This window comes from Heloderma suspectum, chromosome 10 (genome assembly GCF_057233095.1).
Source record: "Heloderma suspectum isolate Gila_16-S chromosome 10, 16-S_ref, whole genome shotgun sequence".
Taxonomy (NCBI): Eukaryota; Metazoa; Chordata; class Lepidosauria; order Squamata; family Helodermatidae; genus Heloderma; species Heloderma suspectum.
This window is the reverse complement of record NC_139467.1, coordinates 6,666,817-6,687,860: the sequence shown is the minus strand read 5'-3', so window position 1 is coordinate 6,687,860 and position 21,044 is coordinate 6,666,817. Positions and strand designations below refer to the sequence as shown.

General features: G+C 49.2%; 2 protein-coding genes across 6 annotated transcripts in view; both read right to left on the bottom strand.

The window, feature by feature from the left end:
- Nucleotides 1–891, bottom strand: part of LOC146337561 (galectin-6-like) — a 12,181-nt gene extending 11,290 nt beyond the window's left edge. The window contains exon 1 of one of the 2 annotated variants that reach the window (XM_084814878.1): nt 599–891. The gene's annotated coding sequence lies outside the window, so the exon portion shown is untranslated. The remainder of the gene's footprint in view (nt 1–598) is intronic. The other variant, XM_084814877.1, reaches the window with a different exon arrangement.
- Nucleotides 843–21,044, bottom strand: LOC146337560 (galectin-4-like). Of its 4 annotated transcripts, none has more exons than XM_084814871.1 (11): nt 20,950–21,044; nt 16,616–16,704; nt 15,310–15,511; nt 13,112–13,246; nt 12,339–12,377; nt 10,745–10,786; nt 10,325–10,366; nt 7,537–7,566; nt 5,512–5,600; nt 3,227–3,389; nt 843–1,932 (listed from the first exon to the last, which is right to left on the bottom strand). In XM_084814871.1, the coding sequence occupies exons 1-11, from the start codon at nt 20,992–20,994 to the stop codon at nt 1,786–1,788; spliced, it is 1,023 nt and encodes a 340-aa protein (XP_084670997.1). In that variant the 5' UTR covers nt 20,995–21,044; the 3' UTR covers nt 843–1,785. The 4 variants fall into 4 exon arrangements, with proteins under 4 accessions (XP_084670997.1, XP_084670999.1, XP_084670998.1 ...); XM_084814873.1 differs by lacking the exon at nt 20,950–21,044 and adding an exon at nt 18,536–18,752; XM_084814872.1 differs by lacking the exon at nt 10,325–10,366.

Here is a 21,044-nt window from a genome sequence, read left to right as displayed (position 1 = left end):
ACTGAGTTATGACTGTCCAATCAGCTGCATCATTCAGACTTAATGGGGGACGGGTTGCGGTAGGCGCTTAAAACCCCTATCTGACCCATTTGTGTTCAGACACTTTGAATTTGGTTTATAGCTGGATATATCCTTTGCGATGGTGCCAGATCTTGGTTCTCTGGGCATGGGGGGCGGTGGACAAGGCAGCGGAGGCGGCGCAGATCGTATGCTCGCGAAGGACACTACTTCTTGCCTGCCTTTTCTCAGCCACGTCAGCCCAGAGAAACCAATAATCCATGTTTTCGGACACCCTGTCTTCTAGAACAAGGCGGAGATCTCTTAAGATGTTTTGGTTGAAGGATCCTTTGGGTGGCCATGAGTGACTAAAAACTGGCCATTTTTCTGTGCACAACAGAACCAAGCGCTTTTTACTCAAACCAGCCATGCCTGGCAGAGTATTCCATTGCTTAAGCATAACATCTAGAGATGACCCTGTCGGGACACTCCGACCCCTACCCATATTGTCTCCTTCAACTAGTTAAGGCTGTCCTGTATATACCTTTCAATACTTAATGGACATCACCTTAAACAAAGGAAACCAACCAGGGGGTCTTACCTTTTTTTACCAGTACCCTACTTGGAGTTAGCCTTGGTTTTGAAGCACACCCGTCCCGCCCGTTCAAGAAGACCCCAAGGTGAACTCACCTAGTGCCAGCTGGGCTGTTCAGGCATCGGGCAGGGCGTGATTGCGCTACAAAGCTGGGCCCTCCTGCCTGGCTTGCCAGATTGTGGTAAAAGTCCAAACTGGACTTGGAGGTCCATGCCCAGCTGTCCTCCAATTAAGCTCTGGACACACGGGTAAGATTCAACTCTAGTTTATTCGTGTGCTCTGTCAACCCAGAGGCAGCCCAGATCAACACTCACCAGTTACATTTATAATCATAATGTGGCTAAATAAGTGACATCAGCCAAACCTAGCGCGCATGTCTGGTCATTATCAACTGAACTTTTACTGGACCATCACACCCAGTCTCTACTCTCAGCACCCTGTAACTTTTTGCAAGGACGACAATTCATAGGCCTGGGGTGAGTTGCTGTGGAGACGAGATAACTTATCTCTACTGTCCTAGCAGTTTCTCCTTCAGTACAGAAGAAACAAAGACAACAGTTACGGGCTTTTGAGGAAGCTGCCACATTGGCACAAAGAAGCTGATCAACATGGCCTTGCCTTAGTTATTTCCACACCAATCAGAACTCTAAAGGAGTTATCCAAGGTGCAGAGCTAAAAGATAGCTCCTTTAGGGTTCTGACTGGTTCTGGCTGAAACCTGGAGTGGATTCACCACTCCACTGACATTGGAGCCACCCACCTCCACTGCCCCAGAGCCTGACAAGGGGGGGCAGAGGGAATAGCAAAACCTCTCAAGCCAAGGAGAGGGCAACCAACTCCTGAAATTTAGGGTCATCACCTTGAGATTTTACTCTTTGTTCTGGGAAATTTAGCCAAGCCTTCCCCACCCTGGTGCCCTCCAGATGTTTCAGAGTACATCCCCCCCACAGACCCTGCCAACATGGCCCATCAGTCAGGGATGATGGGACTTGTAGTCCAAAGCATACAAGAGACTGAGCTCTCTTCATATTTGTACAGAGAAGCAAGCCTGCGGCATTCTTGGAAAGGAGATGCTTTATTGAAGCTGCCGTTTAGAATTTCATTTCATTCTCAAGTCAAGGGTGCATCCCAAAGCTGGGAGAGGGGGAGAAAGAGGGGTGGTGTGTGAGTGCGTCCCCCTCCCCCCTTCCGGGCTCAGTACTGGATGTATGAGAGGACCACATCCCCGTCAATCTCAAGTGTGTTGATTTGCTGGAAGTTGTGGAAACGATGGTTGTAATCAAAGAGGTGCTGGTCGTTGGCAAACACCTTGAACCGCTGGTTGCCACAGCGAATAGAAAGCTGTGTAGGGGGAAGAGAAATTATAGACTTTAGATGTGAGGACTCGGCATGTCATCTTGTAGTGAAATAATCTTCACTACAATCAGTATAATTGTCATGGCATCCCCCAAAGGTTTGCTGAGAATTCTCTTAGATTCCAAAGCCTCTCCCATAGAACTAAATGTTTCCTAGCAAAGGGGGAAAGCAGAAGTTTGTAGCATCCCAAACCAAGCCACTTCAGGCTGGTGGTGAACTCAAATTCACAATCTTCCTTCTGCTGTAGAATAAAATGGCTTCTCTTGCTATTTCCCATAGTTACACCAGTTTTAATTATGTGGCAGACTTTATGGTCCTCAGAGAAAATGAGGTGATTCTTTTCTAAACTGGGTCAACTAATACACACAGGGAATGATGCAGGGTTTTGTGTTATACAGAATGCTTCTTAAAAAGATATTGTGAGGGTTTTCCTCTTTTTCATCAAAGAAGGGGAAAGTTTTCTAAAACAATAGGCAGATTTAAATAGAGATTAACTTAAGTGCCATCTAACTCTAAGAGAGGGTGAAGATGAACAACCAAGTGGTACTAATGGACCTTAGTCCACACATAACCCATTTCGTAACCTGGTTGACTTCATTGCCTTGCCAAGAGGTTACTACTATGGTTTTATTCTGTTTTAAACTTACGGTTTCATATTATGTTTTACTATATTATTGCATTTTATGGTTTTAAGCTTTGTCTTGTAAACCACCCAGAGAACTCTGGCTAATAAGTGGCATAGAAATGTAATAAACAAATAAACAGGAGATGCTTCCCTAGGTTGCTTATGAGGTGCGGTAAGATTCTCCTCAGCGCTTTGGAGGACAAGTGAGGACGGTCCCAAGACATTTTGGTACCTGAAGTGTAGCAAATGCCCCCCCACACACACACACAAGGTGGTAGACAGCCACAAATTGCCCACCCCTGTTTTACAGACTCCACCAGACATTGCCCATAAACTGCCAAGCCTCTCTTTGCAGTCATGAGGACTAGAAATTTGGGTCTAATTAAACTTGAGATTATTAGGGAGCTGAATTCTGTGTCCATATTAAAAACGTCCATACTTAATGCAGTGCTGAAATAAACTCATGCTGGAATATGCTCATTGAAACAAATGGGTTCCAAAGACAGGTTAGTCTGGCATCAGAATCTGGATTTTGATGGCTTTCCAGAGAGGCAGTACTGATCCCTTCCAGCAGCAGGCAGCATCAAATACTGTTCCCATCCTCCCTCCTCCCCTCTGCATGGAATCGAACTCAACTTCTTGGAGAACACTCACATCAAAATACTGTCCACGTTGAAAGGGGTTAAAGGTCAGCTCCCGCTCCTCAGGACCCCAGCGGCCATTCAGGAAGCTGTTCCGCACCACAGCCCGCTCTTCCATGCGGGGGTTAATGTGCAGGATGACATCTTGGTGGCCGGCTTTAAAGTTGACCCGGAATCTGGGAGAGGAAAAAAGACAGCCAAAGCAAGAGTCGCCCATGCCTTAGTTCCATCCCATCTGGACTACTGCAGCATGCACTACGTGGGGCTGCCTCTCAAAGCTGTTCAGAAGCATCAGCTGCTGCGACCAGACTGTTGACTGGGGCCAGTTACAGGGAGCCCACAGCTCCCTTGGAACAACAGCTTTGCTGCCTGTGGGTCAGTTTCCAGGCACAAGTCAAAGTGCTCTTTTTGTCCTATAAAGCCCTATATGGCTTGGGACTGGGCTACACGAAAGACTGCCTTCGCCCGTGCAAGCCTGCCTGGATTGCAAGATGTTCCAGGGAGACCCTTTTCTTCAGTGGAGACTGGTGGCTCCAATGCCAGGGGGGTGGTGAATCCTTGGAGAGCTCCTCTAGAGCTCTGGCTGCAACCTGAAGCAGATGCATCACCCCACTGACATTGGAGCCACCAGCCACCACCGCTTCTCTTGGTCCCACCACCATCAGCAGCATCTTTGGCGGGGATGCACACGAGGGCCTTGCTGGAGGCTGTTCCCAGGCCCTGGAATTCCTTGCCAAGGGAGGCTAAGGTTGGTTCCCCCTCTGTTCTTCCTCCAGTGGGCAAATACGTTTTTATCCCGGCAAGCCTTTGGGCTCATAAGCTGGTCTGTTGCTGAAGGGTTTTTTTTTAATGGGTTGGGTGCTGTTTCTTTTATTGGTGAGTTCTTAATTCTGTTTTAAATTTATATGTTTTTATGTTAGGTTTTAATTAATATTTTGTTTTTGATTTGCATTTTATTCTTGGCTGCCTTGAGCACCAATTTTTGGCAGAAAGGCAGAATACTAAACAAACATCCCGGCCGAATCAAAACAAAGTTCAAGCCACTCTAACATCCCGCTCTCAATAACCAGATACCCCCAAGCAAAGCATGAAAGAAACAGGGGGCCCTTGCCATTTGGTCTCAGCTTTTATTTAGTCAGACTGACGCAGGATACGGGAGTTCCATTTGGCTACCCTGACTAATAGCAGCACATCTCTCCTTCATGAATGAGAGCCAGTGTGGTGTAGTGGCTAGAGTGTTGGACTGGGAGTCAGGAGATCCGGGTTCTAGTCCCCACTTGGCCATGAAGCTCACTGGGTGACTTTGGGCCAGTCACTGACTCTCAGTCTAACCTACCTCACAGGGTTGTTGTGAGGATCAAATGGAGGGGAGGAGGAACATCATGTATGCCACCTTGGAGAAAAAGGTGGGATATAAATGGAATAATAAACAGATGTTTCTAATTGCTTCTTAAAGCTATCTAAGCCAGTGGCTCTCACCATCACATCTTATTCCATATGAAAATGTGGGGCTGTGTGAAATCATACTTTCAGTTGCCCATCCTGAACCTAATGAACCATCAGTTCCTTGGGTGACAATTTCCCTGTCCCCCTGGCTGCATTTTAGTATATCACAGCAGATTAGATAGCAGAAAGAGGCTAAGACTTTCCTGTTTTCCTGGGCTGAAAAGGCTGGAGCCTTTAAAATCTTTTAGGGCACAATCCTATGCATGTTCAGACAGAAAAAAGTCCTACAACTGCCAGCATGCTGAGAGTTGTACGACTTTTTTTCTGTCCAATCATGCATAGGATGGCACCCTACTTATTTTTAAAATATTTTTGTATTCTATTATTTTAGTCCCTGCAATGTGATTTTACTTTGTATACTTGACATTATAATTTATGCTGTGTTGGCATGTTGATTCATTTAATATTGTTGAATTTATTACAATTTTATTTGTATTATTGTTGTTGTAGTAATTTTAAATTGTAAAATGCATAGACAAACATAGTTTATGAGGCGTTTAATCAATTTAATAAATAAATAATGAAATTGCCCTGGGATCCATCTGGTTAAAACTTGAACTCAGTACCCTTGGGTCCTAATTTGCTGTCCTGGCTAGGTTAAGAAGCAGCTGGGATCTACAACTCAAAGGAAAAACAGGCAGGAAGAGTTTCATGGTTCTGACTTCAGAAGGAGAGTGGTGTCCAATGGTTAAATCAAAATCATTGTCTCTTTCCCTCCCCCTGCCCCGGCGTTTGAGAGATAAAACTGTCACATATTCATGAAATACATTCAAGAAGGTATATGGTAAATACTGTTTCGCATCAAGCGGGATGAATCCTCTCAGGACAATGGTCCTCTTGGATCCCAGACCTCCAGGGAAATTTCCCACATAGGGCACTTGCTGAAAAAGATTTTATACCTATTATGCTTGGAAGCAGGAGAGCGGGAATGACAAATTCAGCCAGACATACACTTTACTCTTTCGAACTGCTGACATGACTGGAGCACAGGAAGCTTTGCCATTCAAGGATTAAAGCAGACTTCCCCTCTCCCATCTGGTGCCCGTCAGATGTGTTGGACTGTAACTCTCATCACCCTTGTCTGGGGAATGATGGGGGTTGTAGTCTGACACATCTAGCAGGCATCAGTTTGGGGAAAGGCTAGGTTAGAGAGACAAGAGGAAACACTACTATGAACACAGCCATACAGCTGCCACATTTCCAGATGTTCATGCCCTCCAAGCCACACCCATTGACAGGGATGGGTAGTCCTTCACACTCATCTAGCATCTGGACGTCGCCACCATCGCAGGATCTGATCTCAAAGTTACACAACCGCAAAGCAGTGTTGGCTGGTGGCTCCGATGTTCATGGGGCAGTGAATCCGTTCCAGGTTTCAGTCAGAAACATGCAGAAGCACCTTGGATAGCTCCTTTAGAGTTCTGTCTGAAACCCAGAGCGGATTCACCACCCCACAGAGAGCAGAGCCACCAGCCTGTTCTGCCCCAAAGGTCATGGATCTTTCTCTCATTGGCTTCCTTTGTGGCCACAGTAATGTACTGTTGGTAGCTGCTGTTTTGACTGGGCTAACAAACTTTGGCCCCTGGCTTCAGAAATAAGGCCTTGCAAAACTCTTTGCTGAAGGTTTGGCTGGTTATTTCAGATCAATATGTAAAAACTCCGGCCTGTGTCTCCTCTGCAGTGCATGGTCATATGCATGCATGCTCTCTCTCTCTCTCTCTTTTCCTTCTCCCTCATCTGGACTACATCCTCTTCCCACCTTACTTTCCTTGGCCCCTTGATTCACTAGGAGAGGTGCCCTGGTGCCCTCTGTATGTTTTGACGGCTAGGACCGATGGGAGTTGTAGTCCATAATATCTGGCGGGCACCTACCTCTGCACTAGGGCCTACTGCTTTCCTGGCATGGAGTGCTGAGGAATTCCGACCAGGATTATTCTGGTTTATAGTTCATGCTCTCTACCACAGTTCCCTGGCTGTGCTGTCATGGGGAGCAGAGGGCTTTACGTTTGGGGAAAGAGATGAACCTTAGCCCTTTCAGCCCCCTGGGAGCTTTGATGGAGCCAACTCTCCCTTTAAAATGCCAGGTTTAACCATTCAACACTTCTGCTCTCTGACAGCAATACAGCCAGCTTTCTATTACAAACTTAGCTAAGCAGATACCCACTGAGCCCCAATTCTGAGATCTATTGGAACACTTGCCAGTTACCCATTCAAAAAAGAAAAGAAAAGAAAAAAGAAGCCCCTTTTCTCTCTCACCCCACTCCCTGTTTCTAAATTCTAGTCCTCATTGTTCAGAGTGAACATGGCCACCCTAGACTGAGGACCAATAAATAAAACGGTGCTTGAATGCGCACGCGCGCACACGTGCATATAACACAACCGTTTCCCAGTTCGTTTCAATCAAGGGAATAGCAGCATTCCACCCCCACCCCAACACATCCTCCCCACAGCCCCCGGTTAAACTACAGCTGGAGTGCAGAACAGCCTGTCCCTCGAGGGTTCCCAGAGGGCCAAGCCCCTTGCCTTTGCCCCCCTCCCCGTTCCCACCACTTGTTTGGTGGTTTCTCGGCTTCTGTGGAGGTCCTCTCCCCGCCCTGCAATTCGAGGAGGTTGGAAGGCCTCTCCTAAGGCTTAGTTACTGGCAGTGAGAGCTTGAAGCTGAAATATGCTGGTGGTTTCAGTCCTTCCCCTTTGCCTTTGGCCCCTCATTGGAATGCCCCCCCCCAAGAGCTTCTCTGAAACAGAGTTTGGCCCTGGGGTACCCCTGAACTACGGCAAGGCAAGAGGGACCATGTGAGCAAGTCCTTCTCCACTTACCGGGTTGTAGGAAGGTGGAGCTGTCATCACCTGTGTGGGAAAGAAACCCAAAGAGGTCATGAAGTGGTAGAGGCACACCAGCAGTGCCTCAGCTCCTCTGGAAAGAAGCTCTCCCTCCAACCCCATTATCGCTGAGGCATGATAGCCAACTCATCACCAGCAGCCATTCCAGCAGGCTGAATGGAGGGAGATGAGAGGGAGAGCAGGGCCGTTCCACCAGCCCTGCTGAAATAATTATTTCCCCTCCTCTTCCCAACCAGCTCCTTTTTCCTTGGGTGTCGTGACTTTTTGGATCGCAAGTCTGTGGGCAGGGGATCCATTGTTTAATTTATTACATATAAGCCTCTTTTTAGCTGAGGAGAGGCATAAAAATGCTTCAAATACATAAATAAACTCACTTGTAGTGCCTAGTGGGTGGATGCTTTTTTTAAGGACAAAAGCAGAGGATCTGTCCAACCGTCCAACTAGATCAGGACCTTGCTTCCCATAGGGGCCAATGTCCAGCACCCAGTGGCATACTGCTTCCACACCTGGAAGTACCACTAGGCCAGCTTTCCCCATCTGGAGCCCCTCCAGACAGGTTGGACTGCAGTTCCCACTGGCTGGGGATGATAGAAGCTGTAGTCCAACCTGTCTGGAGGGCCCCCAGGTTGGAAAGGCTGCACTAAGCCTACACATGGCCAACAGTGGCTTCATAAACCTCTCCTCTTCTGCAAATGAATCTGCTTTTAAAGCCATCCAGGTTGGCGGTCGCCACCTATCATGTGGCAGCCAGTTCCATGGATTAACGATGCACTGTGCGAAGGAGTCTCGCCTTTGGCCTGTCCTCTACCTCCAGCCAATCGGTTTTATTTGATGACCCTGAGATCTAGCATGGTAAGAGATGGGGAAGCTTAATCTATTTTCTCCACCCCGTTCTACATCTGCATGGTGAGAACTCCAAACAGATACACAGCCCTCCTCTCAGGTTAGTCTCACCCACATCTGGAGGGCAACAGGTCTTCACACAGCGCATAGTTAAACTATGGGATTTGCTACCACAGGATGTAGTGATGGCCACCAATTTGGAGGGCTTCAAAAGGGGGTTAGACAAATTCCTGGAGGAGAAGGCTGTCAATGGCTACTCGCCCTGATGGCTATGTGCTGCCTCCAGGATCAGAGGCAGGATGCCTATGTGCACCAGTTGCTGGGGAACATGGGCAGGAGGGTGCTGTTGCACTTGTGTCCAGCTTGTGGGTTTAACGTCAACAGCTGGTTGACTACTGTGTGAACAGACTGCTGGACTAGATAGACCCTTAGCCTCATCTGGAATGGCTCTTCTTATGTTGTTAAGGTTGCCATAAGGTCTAAAAACTTGCTCTTTTCTCTCTTTTTTAGTCTTTAGTTCTCAGCAAGCTGGATTCTGCACCTGGTATCAAATTCTGTGGACAAGTGTGGCTCTCCAGATGTTATGGCCTATGACTCCGATCTCCCATCACCATTGGCTCTGCGGAGTAGGGGTAATGGATGTTGCAGGCCAAAACATCTGGAGAGCCACATGTTGCCCACCCCCTGAGTCAGACTGAAAAGCCCCTGGCTTGCCCAAGGAGTCCTGCATCTAAACGGGCTGTTGGTGTGTAAGTAGGTCTGTTGAGTTAGAATCATGGAATCATAGAATAGTAGGGTTGGAAGGGGCTTATAAGACCATCAAGTCCAACCCTCTGCTCAATGCAGGAATCTAAGTCAAAGCTCAAAGCATTGTTGAGATGGATGCTGTTTTTACTCCATTAGTATTGCGTTTTCAGTTGTTTTGATTTTTTTTTCAATTGGTTTAATTTTGTTTTGATGTATTTGTTTATTATTGCTTTTATCAAGTGTTATTAGTGATGGCAAGCTGCCTTGAGTGCCATTTTGATAGAAAGGCGGGGTACAAATCAAATCAAATCAACAAATAAACACAACCCCATACCCACTGTACTGGGTAAGAGATTTTGTGGATTTCCAACTTTCATTAACTTATTTCCCAAAGCTATGTTCATTTGTTCATTCATTCATCTGTTTACTGATCCAAATGGAGTAATTTCTCTCAGGTCACTCGATGCATTTAATCCATGATAATCACGAGGCGAGGGGAGCAAAAAGAAAAAAGAGGCATGCAGGAACTCTGTATTGGGTAAAATATCAGCAACCAGGTGATTAATCTCTCTGTTAAAACCACCCCAGAGGTAGCTAGATCTCAATCACCAAAACCTTTGTATAAGACCACGGCTCCACCTCCAAAAATTGGCTGCATTTTGCTGCTGGAATGAAATGTATGTATTTATTTAACCAATTAAGGGTGAAATCCTGTGCATGTTTAGACAAAAAAAAAAAGTAATGTCATTCCCAGCATTCCCCAGCCAGCATGGCTGGCTGGAGAATGCTGGGAATTGTAGGACTTTTTCCTGCCTAAACATGCATAGGATTGCACCATAAGCCTGTGGGGGGGGGGATGTTACACCCTTTCCTGCCTCCTCCCCTATTTTTATTCCAAATACTTATGGGAAGGTTTGAAGATCCATAGCCATAATTTGGCATCATGCCCTAGAAAGGACGTATAGTGAGGTGGGAACTGTATGGCACCACTCCTGAACCCAGAGCCCAGATACAGCCTAGCTTGGTATAAGCTGGCTGCTCTGCCCCAGACGTGGCTGCTTTTCACCGCTGGGTGAATTATACCCAGCTTTAAGCAATTATGCCTGTTGGGGGCAAGCAGAAACACTTAGATCCTTTCCTTCTCCCACCCCACTTACTCATTCCATGTACTTACAGGAAGGTTTGGAGATCCGCACGAAGAATCCGGCATCATGCCCTTAAAAAGGATATAGTGTAAGCTGGGGACTGAATGGTACCACTCCTGCCACAGGGGCTGAGTTTAGGAAAGATGGAACTGGACCTGGAGCCTAAACACAGCCTGGGGTTGTCTCAAATTGTTGATCCGCCCCAGAAGTGGTTGCACTGAATAAAGCACACTCAGCTCTAAGCAATTTAGTCTGCTGGAAAGATTTATATCACCGTTCCCAAAGCTGGTGTCCTCCAGATGTGTTAGACTACAACTCCCATAGATTATATAATTAGGTACAATCTATGGAAGTTGTAGTCCCACACATCTGGAGGACACCAGCTTGTGAAGGCCAACTGATACCCTTTCATGCCTCCCCCATCCTGCTTACCTATTCTGAATACTTACAGGAAGGTTTGAAGGTGGATACCCAGTATCTGGCCTCATGTTCTAGAAAAAAGAGACAATTATTATAAGGTGGGGACTGAAATGTGTCACTTTTGTGCTACCAACTGAGATCAGGGCAGAAACTAAACCTAATCTGGGTCCTAGACACAGCCGGGGCGGATTGTCTCAGGTAGAAAGAAAGGGACACAGCATGGAGGTTTTTGGGATGAAAGAGGATAAAAAAAGAGCCTGTGTCAAGCCAAAATATTTTGTTGTTGTTGTTCAGCTGTTAAGTCATGTCCGACTCTTTTTGACCCCATGGACCATAGCACGCCAGGCCTTCCTGTCCTCTGCTCTCTCCCGGAGTGTGCTCAAGGCTCAAGCTCATATTCATTGCATCGGTGATGCTATCTAGCCATCTCATCCTCTGCCGTCCCCGTCTCCTTTTGCCTTCAATCTTTCCCAGCATCAGGGTCTTTTCCAGGGAGTTTTCTCTTCGCATTAGGTGGCCAAAATATTGGAGCTTCAGCTTCAGGCTCTGTCCTTCCAGTGAGCAGTCAGGGTTGATTTCCTTTAGGATTGACTGACTTGACCTCCTTGCAGTCCAGGGGACTCGTAACAGTCTTCTCCAGCACCGCAGTTCGAAAGCATCAATTCCTATTGCTTTTATTAGTGCCAGCGATCCTTTGTGGATGCTGCAGAACATGATATTGGCCACAGCACAGGGGTCATCAAAGAACGCACACACGGCTGGTCTCTAGTCCTTAGGCTTGACAATATATGCTTAGAAGTGCACGTGTAATGTTTGGTGATATTTATTCATTAATTTATTGCATTTGTATCCCGCCCTTGTTCCTCTTGCAAAGCACCCAAGGCAGCTTGCATTATCCTCCTGCTTTCCATTTCATCCTCACAACAACCACCCTGTGAGGTAGGCTGGGCCGAGAGTCTGTGACTTGTCCCAAAGTCACCCAGGGAGCTCCATGGCCAAGTGGGGACTCGAACCCGGACCTCCCGGCTCCCAGTCCAGCGCTCTCGCCGCTGCACCACACCACATCTCACAGGCACCGCTGGCCCCAGGCTTCGGAGGGGGCCCCTGGGCCAGGCACCCTCAAGGGGCCCCTCCCGCGGTGAATCTACCTCCTCGCTGCCATGGTCGCCAGCTGCTCTTGCTCCTCATGGCTCCCACTGGCTTGCTTGGCAGGCAGAGGGCCAGGGAGCCAGGAGGCCACGGCAGCTCCAGCTTCTCCTCCTCACCACCATCGTCGCCTAGGCCGGAGCGAGAGGCAGGGGAACAAGCAGGTCGCAATGGTGACGAGGGGGAGCAAGTCCAGGGGGCTCTTGTCAGGGGCCCCCTGCTGGGATGTGGGCCCCCGACAGCTGCCCTACCATGCCTACCCCTGACCCTTGCTGCATTTGCACAGCAGCAGAGCACAACAGACACAGTTCACCTCTCATCTTTGTGCCTGAGAGACTGTCAACCTGCCCAAGAAAACCCTGTGAACTCCACAGCCCATTAGGGGCTCAAACGCTGATTTCCTGCGTGATCCAAACGTGGCCTGCCCTCCCCCCGTTCACTGCCCCCCACCAACAGTGTTCTCTTTGCAATACTTACCGGCATTCCCATGGGCGGAAATGTCTGTTGTGGCACCCCCTAAGCAGAAAAAGAAGCAGAGGGTGACATCAACGGGGAGGGCATGCCCTAGAGCGGCCATGTGTCCTACTTTGCAGAGGACCATCCCCTATTGGAAGGTGGCCTCTGTTTGAAGGAGTGTCCGGTCCAAGTCCGGTTTAAAGGTAAAGAACCATAATAAGGAGGGAGAGCAGCAGGGGCCTTGGAGCCGCCCATCCACGCTTAGCGCCTGGACAGCAGCAGACAGAGCAGGCATAGTCTCCTCGATGGAGGTAGGTTGGCCAACAGCTCCTTTAGAGTTCTGGCTGGTTCGGACTAAAACCCAGAGTGGATTCACCGCCCCACTGACATCGGAGCCACCAGCATCCACTGCGGAGGCGTCCTCCATTTGAAGGCTGCCCCACCCAGTTCCAGTTTAGAGAGAAAGACCCAACGGCGCTGCCGTCCATACACGGTTCACGCCTGAACAGCAGACTGCGTAGGCAGGCACACAGGTCAACTGTGCCTCCAACACGATGGTGAGATCGAATGCCTTTCTACTTCAGTTCTAATAATAATATCTAAGTTTGCATCTAGACATATAAATGAGCACATGGAAATGTTATGCAAATTTGTGCCCTCTGTTTGGGTGATGCATTTCCTCTATCTTGGCAACACGTACGTGGCCACCCCACCCCAGTGTGCCTGTTGAGGGGCAGCGCTTGAGGGAAACCTAATTCCAACCCTTTGAGCCTTTGCCAGTGTGGGTCACTCACCCAGCCTCCCATCCCAGGCCTCCCCATGAGGGTCAAAGACTGCAGTTCCAGGTCTCCATCAGCGATCACAACCTGGACACGCTCCGGAGGGATCCTGTGCTTGTAGGTGCAGAAAGGATTCCTGTTCACCATGATCTGGTAGGATGCAAAGAGGAGTTGTTGGATCTCAATTCATATAGCCCACTTTATCCACAGGCTTGGCAACCCTCCCGTTTTCTCACTTCATTCGTCCTTGCAACAATCCCGGGAAACAAGGCCAAATCATTCCCATTTTACAGATGGGGAAACTAAGGCCAAGAACCTCACCCCACTCCTACTAAGTCCATGGCTGTATGAACCTGGGTCTAAACCACACAGATTATCCCACAGATGTGATTTTAGTTCATTTCCAACATTTATATACTGCCCAATAACAAAAGTTCTCTGGGGTGTTTATAACGTCATTCTGAATTATAGTTACGTTGTTGTCCTATTTTCCACATGATAACCACAATAAAATAGAAACTCATATATACTTATGGTAAATAGTTTTGCACCCTCCCATTTCCTTGGATTAAATTTTATTTTCATTACGGTCCCCTTTCCTCTGTTATCTCCCCTGTGTTCAATTTTAGACTGCATGTTCCTTGGGACAGGAATTCGTGCATCCTTTGGAAAGTGCCATAGTACCTGACTCTATCTAGAACAGAAATGTATGTTTCTGACTACTATGGTTTTGATTCATCTAGGCTGTTTGAACATCAGTATTGTGTAGATTTTAGGACAGGTAACCTGTAGGCAAGCCTTCCCCCACCAGGTGCCTTCCAGTTGTGTTGGACGACAGCTCCCAGAATGCCTTTTTCTCCTTCTTGCAAGGGGCTCCCAAATATCCTGTCCTCTGAGCTGTGCTATACTCCTTCCCCTCCTCTCCTGACTGATTGCATTTCTATACTGCCCAATAGTCGAAGCTCTCTGGGAGGTTCACAAAATCAGTTCTCCAACTAGCAAAAATGGTGCTACCCAAAATTTTCAGCATTCTGGGCAGCGCTCTTAGCACAGAAAATATTGGAGAACATTCTGTGACATCAGAGCAGACAGGAAACCAGTGATGTAGTGGATGGGGGTGGGGCAGGAGGGAATACAGCTCTGGAACTTTTGTCAGAGCAGAAGCAACGATGAATCAAAATCAGTGTAGTCAGAAACATTTTTTAAAATTCATTTTTTTATTGCCATGTGCGGGGGCAGCAGCGTGACCGACTTGCCCTCCTTGCTCTCTGGCGAGTGAATGAAGTAATAACGAGGCATTAACATTTTACTACTGTCTGTGATAGATTAGTATCCTACAGAGAGTAGTTACTACTGGATCTTAATGATATAGGGTGGGATACAAATGTTTTAAATAAAATGAATGAATGAATGAGGAAATCAATTGAGCAGAGGTTGGAGGCTGGTTGGGGAAAAGAATCAGAGAATGGGAAAAAGAATCAAACAGACGCTGGATACTTCTTTTTCTTTTCTTGGACACAGTTCCTACTTGGTGCTGGCAATTTAAATGGCAACACCTCTCTGTAAGGTCATTTGCCATTCTAATTAAAAGCTGAAGGTTGCATTTCAGCTGGCTGAAGATCTTCAGTTAGAGCTCAGTGTGTTTTGCAATTTCAGCTAGTGTAGCCAGAAGGAAGTGTCACTGAGTTCCATGGAGCTTCCTCCCTCCAGGTGATAATGCATCTGGACTGCCGTTGTGCTGATCCTAATGCATTGGATATGTTGCAATGTGCTTCTGCTCTTTGGTGTGCGTGTGCGTGTGTCTTGCACTTTAAAATTCACCACTATACCAGCCTTCCTCAACTTGGGAGCTTCTGGATGTGTTGGACTACAACTCCCAGCATCCCCTAGAGAACATGGCTGGTTGAGGATGCTGGGAGTTGTAGTCCAACACATCCAGAGGGTCCGAAGTTGGGGAAGACTCAATGCTGGCAAGGTTGAGAGGAGAAGCAACTCCAAGGGCCCCTGCTGGGGTGTGGGCCCTCAGCAGAGGCCCGGCTATGCCTACCTTTGAGGCCCACCCTAGGAAGGCGGCACCACTTCAGGAAACTGGATTTTTTAAGCTATTATTTAGAGACAACAGCATCCTTCCTGTTCAGGTTGAATGAACTGTTCATCCTGGGTCCGCACACAGGTGCGCACGCCTTGTCCCTTGGGTGCTCTCGCACGCCCACCTCGTATCCATCGCTGTTGACAACGAAGATTATCTCAAACTGCTGTCCCTTCTGGAGGGGCATGCGATGGTGCTCCTCCTTTCCCCACTTGGCCCTTTCCAAGGTGTTCAAGACGACCTTGTCTCTGCCATCAAAGCGGGGATTGAAGTGGAGAGCCACATCGGCCCCGGTTTGCGTGCCACAGGCAAAGTTCACCCGAAATCTGAAAGCCATGGAGAGAGAGAAAACAGAAAAGAGGTAGATGGCATTAGGCAATCCGTTGTTGTAGTACTGTATTCAGGGCTGGCCTTAGGGGTGGGTGAACTGGGAAGTCGGCCGGAGTGCCGAGCTCAGGGCGGCGCCAAGCTGAGCTGAGGGGGGTGCCAAAATAAACCTGCAAGCTGTAAGAGGTCAGCTGGAAGCACATCCATCATTCTGCTTGACCCCACAGCAAGGAGGAGCTGCAGGTGAGAAGCCATGCATGCAAGAATCCTCGCAGGTGGCCCCCAGCTTCATACACACATGCATGGGTCCTTGCAGGGGGCAGCAGCAGGCCCCCAACATCACACCTGCACCAGGCCCCATAAACCCTCTTGGTGGCCCTGCAAAGCTGACCGGGTGGGGGGTGGGGGGAAGGCACTCCACTCCCAGGGCGCTATTTATCCCAGGGTTGTATTGCTGACACTTTCCTCCGCCTCCCTTGCAGCAGAGTGGGTGCTGACCCCCAGGGACCAAATTCGGCCCGCCTCGCATCGAAATCCCACCCTCCAGGATTCTCAGATGGCCACGCCCTTTCCCCTGGCACCGCCCCCTTCCCCCAGACCCCCTCCTGTCATTGGTGAATTCCTGGCTTTGTGCGTTTTCTCCCCAGTCTTCAGGTTGAAGTGCGTCTCCTGAGCCTTCCATACTGGCAGGAGGGGCTTTAAGCTACAATGCAGTGGTATGTTTGGCTCTGCCGACCACTGGGAAGCGGCCCCCCAGGCTCAACACCTCTGCCTTAAGGCGCAGTGTGCACTGAAGCCCACGGCCTCTGAACCAGCCTTCAGACCCATGACTGAAAAGGTTCGAAGAGGAAGCCATTGAAATATCCAAAGGCACATAGGGATGGAGAAAGGCCTTTAGCAGTCAAAGGCGTGACATGACCCCTTGAACCTCCCCACAGCTGGGAGAATAAAGGCAAGCAGAGCAGCTCACTGTTGAGGCATGAAAACGGTTGTCAATAACCTTGGCATAGAATTTGGGCTTTTGGCAAGCAGAGCAGAGTTCAGAGAGGAGGTACAGTCACTGCCAAACCTCCCCCCATCCGCCCCCCATAATGGCACTTTACCTCTTCGTGTGATTTGGTACCATCCCTTGCACATACACAGACATCCCAGGACAGAGTCCACCAGGGACAGGCTTATTGTAAGGGAGGGGCTGGAAAACAAAGAAAGGGGGGGGGATCAAGATGCAGAACCAAGCCAACAATTATTCATAAACCTACACCACCTTTCCCCAAGCTGGCAGCAGAGGCCGGCGGCTCCGATGTCAGTGGGGCAGTGAATCCGCTCCGGGTTTCATTCAGAACTCTAAAGGCACTATCCAAGGTTTTCAAACCTTAATAAATATACATATTTGAAATAAAATAAATTAATCAGTTCCCCATCTTCATGAAAAAAAGAAGTTCTGAGTAACAGCTGGGTTTTATGTGCTGAATCACCTTGGATAGCTCTTTTAGAGTTTGGACTGGTTCGGACTGAAACCCCGAGTGGATTCACCACCCCACTGAAATCGGAGCCACCAGCCTCCACTGCAAAGTGGTGCCCTCTGGACTACAACTCCCATCAGTTCCTAGTCAGGATGGCCAAGGGGGGTTGTAGTCCAACACATCTGGACTGCACCACTTTGTGGAATGCTGACCTCCATGATTGCATTAAGGAATGCTGGCAACTCCCCGTCTTCCTCAGACTCTGGGTTTGCAGCATTCCTCTGGGTGACTTGGGCTTAAAAAAGAAAGAAAAAGGAAAGCAGCTCCCCATATATATCCATTTGTCCATAATTCATTTCCCAGAGTTGCAAGCATCGTGGATGCTAAAGGGTTGATATCTCTGGGACTTTCCCAACAATGTTTATGATAAAACTGAACAAGTACGGTCAGCAACAAAATGTTGCAGTACAGGCTGCCAGCCAGCCAGCCAGCCAGCCAGCCCTACCTCCAGCAGAGCTGGCCCAGGCCATTTTGTGCCTGGAAGTGGAGCAGCAAATGGCGTTCTCCCCCTCCCCAAGTCAAGGCACAGTGTACTCAAGGCCAGCCAAGCGATTTTGGCATTTGAGGGGCACAAATGCCTTTCCCCTTTGCTGGCAGTAAAAGAAATAATCTTAGCCATGCTTAGACAGAAAAAAATTATACAATTCCCTGCAGAATGCTGGGAATTGTAGGACTTCTTAATAAAGGGTAAATATACCCTTTATTAAGGTGCTTGCTGACCCTTCCCTCCTGTGTGTGGATGGTATGGATTTGGTTCCATAAGGATCAGCACTCAAATCTTGAGTTCTCTATTAGAGATAAATTCCAATAATAAGGGTAAGGAGAAGGGTGCCTGAGCATGTGCAGAGTGGCCTTCAGTCATCACGGACAGCTGCCCTATGTTTGACACTCTGGATCAGAAGTTTCAACTCCTTGGCAGACAGGAGGTTCAGCACCACCCATTTTAAAAATTAAGCTTATTGCAAAACGCTTTGGGAAATCCCAGGTCCTATATCCAGATCCTGCATTTGTCTTGGGCAGAATGAAAGAGGTGGAGCGGAGCGTGGAAGTTCATGGGATGTGCCAAGACAAAACAGATCCATTGGTTTCAGTGGTCCCAGTGGCCATGGCACCCTTTGCTGCGGAACGTGGCATTGGCCGCAGTATCTGGCTTACTAGGAATCTCGGGTCTCATTACAAAAACATCAAGTTTCTAGCCCCTTGGACTGAGAAAGCACATTTGGGAGTGGGATGGTTAGCATCAAGAGGGATCTCAGAAGCTAGAGCCGTTGCTGAATAACGTTTGTAGCGGTTGAAAACTTGAAATGCAGCTTAAAACCATCTTTTCATTTCTTTGAGAGCGGTTACGTGGACCCCCTTTTTTTTATGAACCCAACAACAACCTGCTTTCCCACCCCTAATTCAGGACGAGGGTGCTGACGTCCTCTCCTCCTCCTCCACCACCACCACCTGCAAGCCCTTCTCGTTGTATCTGCGGGTAAAATCCCACATGCGCCCTACCTAGAATAGACTCGTGGAGATGAACAGGGCTTGAATAACTGAAGCGGGGCTTACGCGGGATCTCGCCCGGAGCTTCCAGCATCGAATGGGGACCCATAGAGAGCCCGCCTGCTAATTATTAACCCGCCTCGCGGCGCGGCGCGGCGGAGCGGGGGCAGGGGGAGGCCGCCGGGGCTCCGGCTGCCGGCCCGCTCCGCGCTTGTCCCGGGGCCGAGGCGGGGGGCGAGGCGCGGGGCTGCCCGGCGCGTCGCCCTAATCAGACCTCGCCGCGCGCAGGAGCGCACACGCAGGGCGGGGGAGCTGCAGCGGCTGGGTCGGGCTGGCGGGAGCAGGACCCGGCCCCGGCCCCGGCCCCGGCCCCCTCCGTGGCCAGCCCTGGCCGAGATCCGCGCGGTCCCGACGGAGCTCGGCGGTTCTCTTGGGCAGGCGGCGGCGCGGCAACCCGCCGCCCAGCTGGCCGCGGGCGGGGCAGGCGAGCGCACAGGCGAGCAGCCGGGCGCCGGGAGCTCTGCACAGCTGCGGGTGACTGGCAGGCGCTTCCCGGCTGCTCGCCGCGGGGGACAAGGCAGCGGCTGAGCGGGCCCGCGGAAGGCGCCGAGGCCCATCGCAGCCGCGCCGAGGAGGCGCTCTGGCTTTCCATCCAGAAGCCCCGGAAGGAGCGCCTTGCGGAGCTCGCTGTACTGAGCACGCCCGTGACGCTTGGAGACGGACTCTCTGCCCCCTGGCACATCCGCCTGCCTGCTGGCAAGCCCCCTACCTATGGCGAAGCCTTCTGGGGCAGCTTTGGGCCTGCAGAGGATGGGGAAGATGGGGTTGGCAGTCCCACACCTCTGGAGGGCACCAGCTGGTGTAACTCATGGATGGCCGAGCTCTAAGGCAACCATTTGCAACGTAGCAAAAACTCAGTTGGCGAAGGTGACACAGAGAAAGGAGAAGGGATACAGCCGGATTATTAGAGCAACGCGATCTAATATTCTGGATTTGACTCATGGCATCCTTGATCGAGAGGATGGCCAAACCCTGGTGTGAAAGCAAGTTCATTCAAGGCACAATTCTAAGCATGTTTAGAATTTCTGCAACGCCCAGTATTCCCCAGCCAGCATGCTGTAGGACTTTTTTTCCCTGTCTAAACATGCATAGGATTGCGACCCCAAAGACATAGGCGAACAGGAAGGTCTTAGCCTCTTCCTATGTGATGTTTTCATTAAGATGCTGTTTTTAATCTGGATTATATTTTTAGCCGCCTTGAGCGCCATTTTTGGGCAGAAAAGATGGGATATAAATACAACAATATAATATAAAGGACAGTCCTACAACCTTGTTATCAGGATTCTCAGTAAAAAGCCAGGGGAAAAAGTATTGCAATTCCAGGCTGAACTGCTAATGCAGGAGCAACCTTAGCTATAACGAGACGAAGGATGCAATCCTGAGCATGTTTAGACAGGAAAAAATCTCCATCTCCCAGCATTCCCCATGCTTTTTTCTGTCTAAAAGTACATAGGATTGCACCCTTAATTGGGAAATTCGGTGGCTACATTCTAGGACAGGTCAATCGACAAAAGTCCCAACTGCACCTCATCCACACTGTGTGGTTGGAAATAAGCCGCACCCTGAATTTTATGACCCTGTGGCAGTTCTCGGTTTGCCAGCATATCGGGAGGGGTGGACAAATGTGCGGGAAAGGGACTCTCCCTGAGTTGAACTCCAGGTAGCGCAAGACAATGCAAGCTTTAGAGTTATGCAGAACTCTTAATCCGGCAAGCTGGAACAGGAGCAAAGTTTTCACTAGAAAGAGAGCGAGTGAGGTTACTAGAGCTGGACTATAAGGAAGGCTGAGCGCCGAAGAATCCATGCTTTTGAACTGTGGTGCTGGAGAAGACTCTTACGAGTCCCCTGGACTGCAAGGAGATCAAATCAGTCAATCCTAAAGGAAATCAACCCTGGCTGCTCATTGGAAGGACAGATACTGAAGCTGAAGCTCAAATATTTTGGCCACCTAATGCGAAGAGAAAACTCCCTGGAAAAGACCCTGATGCTGGGAAAGACTGAAGGCAAAAGGAGAAGGGGACGGCAGAGGATGAGATGGCTAGATAGCATCACCGATGCAATGAATATGGACTTGAGCACGCTCCGGGAGAGAGTGCAGGACAGGAATGCCTGGCGTGCTATGGTCCATGGGGTCACAATCGGACATGACTGAACGACTGAACAACAAGAGGTTGTTGCAATGGCTCCAAAAATGTTTTAGGTTAACGCATTACAAAAAAAAATCAGTGCAATTACATTTTAAAAGTCCAAAACATTTTTTCCTCTTTTTCAAGAATGAGGGCTGAGGAGTTGGGTAAAGGTTGGAGAACTGCACGTCTTCCTTCACTCCACAGCGAACCCAAGACCCCAAGGAGATGGGAACTCACCGGGTTGTAGGTTGGCATATAGCCTGGTGCTGGAACGTAACTCATGGTGCCACAGTCTCGCCTTGGCGTTGGATGAGGTCAAGAGTGGATGCAGC